Source organism: Arachis hypogaea, chromosome 13 (assembly GCF_003086295.3).
Source record: "Arachis hypogaea cultivar Tifrunner chromosome 13, arahy.Tifrunner.gnm2.J5K5, whole genome shotgun sequence".
Taxonomy (NCBI): Eukaryota; Viridiplantae; Streptophyta; class Magnoliopsida; order Fabales; family Fabaceae; genus Arachis; species Arachis hypogaea.
Genome location: NC_092048.1, coordinates 132,463,886 through 132,466,251, shown reverse-complemented (window position 1 = coordinate 132,466,251; position 2,366 = coordinate 132,463,886). Strand labels below are relative to the sequence as shown.

Genomic DNA, 2,366 nt, shown 5'->3' with positions numbered 1-2,366 from the left:
TCCAGAAGCACCTACTATCAAGGCACCCCATCTTCCTCTACTAGATGTTGATCCATACACGAGATATGGGCCCAAAGCAGAGATAACCCACTTATTCAGGACTCCTGAAAGTAAAGTTGCTGTAGAAGGGAGAGTTCAGTTTGATCTGCTCCAGGTAATGTTGATTTTGCTTTTCATTAACTACCCTCTGTTTGGATAATCCAACTTTATTGCTGAGTAAGTTTTTTTGGCTTTGTTTTATTTGAAGGTTATGCAAAGAGACTACAAATTAAGTTCTTATTCTTTGAATTCTGTTTCAAAAAGTTTAAGCTTTAAGTGTGTAATTGACCGCAATGTTTAAGACTACAAATTAAGTTCTTATTCTTTGTATTGATTGTATCGAGTTAAGTGTGTAATTGACCGCAATGTAACTTGGCTATAGCATTGTTTGATTTGTATAGTTAACCTCGGCTAATATTTTTATTTTTGTGCTTTATGTGTGTGCAGGTCATCTTCACCGGTTCGATGGAGGTAGGCCGTGAAATAATGCATGCTACAGCTAGCAGCAACTTGAAACAAGTTTCACTTGAATTAGTAGGAAAGTCACCTCTTCTAATCTTTGATGATGCTGATGTAGATAAAGCTACTAGCCTTGCTCTCTTGGGCATAGTATATAACAAGGTCAAATTTCTCTTAAGTGAATAATAATGAAGAAACTCAGGTTACACATTATAATGACACTCTTTAACATTTTGTTCTTGTTTTGATTTCAGGGTGAGATGTGTTGAAAGTTCAGTGTGTTTGTTCAGGAAGGGAATGTGCTGAATAATTATATTAAAAGATGGATTTAGGCATTCTTTTCTTCCTCTTTCACACCCTGCAGGTTTTGACAGCTACTAAAATTAGATATTGGAGGTTTTGTTCAATTAGATGCTAGGTTTTGACAAGTCCCCATGAGATGTAATGGCAAAAGAGAATTGATAGGCACACAGTTTCTTCTTGTTATCATGCTATATAAAAAACATGTCTCAGTTGTGGTGGTTTGGTTTGGTTTGGTTTTTGTTGTTTTCCATTGCAGGAATGCTATTGATTCCTCTTTATTCAAGCAATGGTTGCATAACTTACAAAGTGAGATTGGGATTCTAGCTGATGGCACCTTGGCTCTGAGACAAGTTCTAATTCAGGTAATTGCATCATCAATGTTTAAAAAGTGGATATGATTTCTGATAATTAGGCCTTGTTAAGTGGTAATTTAAGTAACTGACTAACCTGTTAGCCTTCTAGTCTTATTCATGTTCTCAAATCAAAATCAACGAAACTAGTTGGACTCTTTTTGGTGTAAACAGGGTGTAGACATGTTTGGAAAGCGCATTGGGTTTCTCAAATTTAAAGCTGACATTTATAAGTCATTCTATGTTTCCATTTTCTTGTGTTAATTTTAGCAAGAGGCTATGAACTAGTAGACATTTTACCTGTTATGCTCTATATATATTATTCAAAAATAGCTTATTGTGCTTCAATATCCAAAAATTGGATTCCTCATCATGGCAAGCAATGTATTAATAGTATTTGATTCATAGGCATACCACATTCTGAGCTATGTGGTATCTAAAATGCACAACTATTAGGATCTTTTGCTTCTTACCTTATATTCTGAGGCATCCATCATTCCTCTTTTGCTTGTAATTTCTGTGCACTTGCACCTGATGCTGATTTCTTTCTTTATATATAATAAAGTAAACCGTGATTAGGTTCCAGGTATTGTATTTGCAAGAGGACCTGTTGTGACTGTGTTGATGCTTCTGGAATCAGATGGTGAAACTTATGCTGTCCTTACTGAACAGGTTCTTAGATGTTGGATCCTTGCAGAGAGAACTATGTTTTTTTTCAAACATTTTAACTAGAGTTTCATATTATGCTTATTATTTTTTATTTATCAGGCAAGGGTTCCTACTGGAAGAATTATTTTGGAATTGCCTGCTGGAATGTTGGATGATGACAAGGGTGATTTCGTTGGCACTGCAGTTCGTGAGGCTTCTCTCTCTCTCTCTCTCTCTCTCTCTCTCTCTCTCTCTCTCTCTCTCTCTCTCTCTCTCTCTCTCTCTCTCTCTCTCTCTCTCTCTCTCTCTCTCTCTCTCTCTTCATGGCTTAGTTGTGCCTCTGACAGGTTGAAGAGGAGACTGGCATAAAGTTCAAACTTGAAGACATGGTTGATCTCACTGCTTTCTTGGATTCTTCAACACGATGCAGATTTTTTCCCTCACCGGTATACCTTAAGCATTCTGCATCAACCTTATTGCTTTATTGGTTTTGCAAATAAATAATTTTGTCGCTTGAAAAAAGAGCTAATAATGCATCTGCTTTATAGTTGTTCAATAATTTAGTTT

The 2,366-nt window shown here is 36.2% G+C and overlaps 1 protein-coding gene across 1 annotated transcript; it reads left to right on the top strand.

Moving 5' to 3' along the window:
- Positions 1–727: 727 nt before the first annotated feature.
- LOC112736047 (nudix hydrolase 14, chloroplastic-like) lies at positions 728–2,027 on the top strand (the record flags this gene model as incomplete). Its single annotated transcript, XM_072210905.1, has 4 exons — positions 728–1,163; positions 1,326–1,394; positions 1,731–1,823; positions 1,920–2,027. Coding segments are annotated over exons 1-4 (501 nt in total), but the record flags the coding sequence as incomplete, so codon positions are not given.
- Between the last annotated feature and the right edge of the window lie 339 nt (positions 2,028–2,366).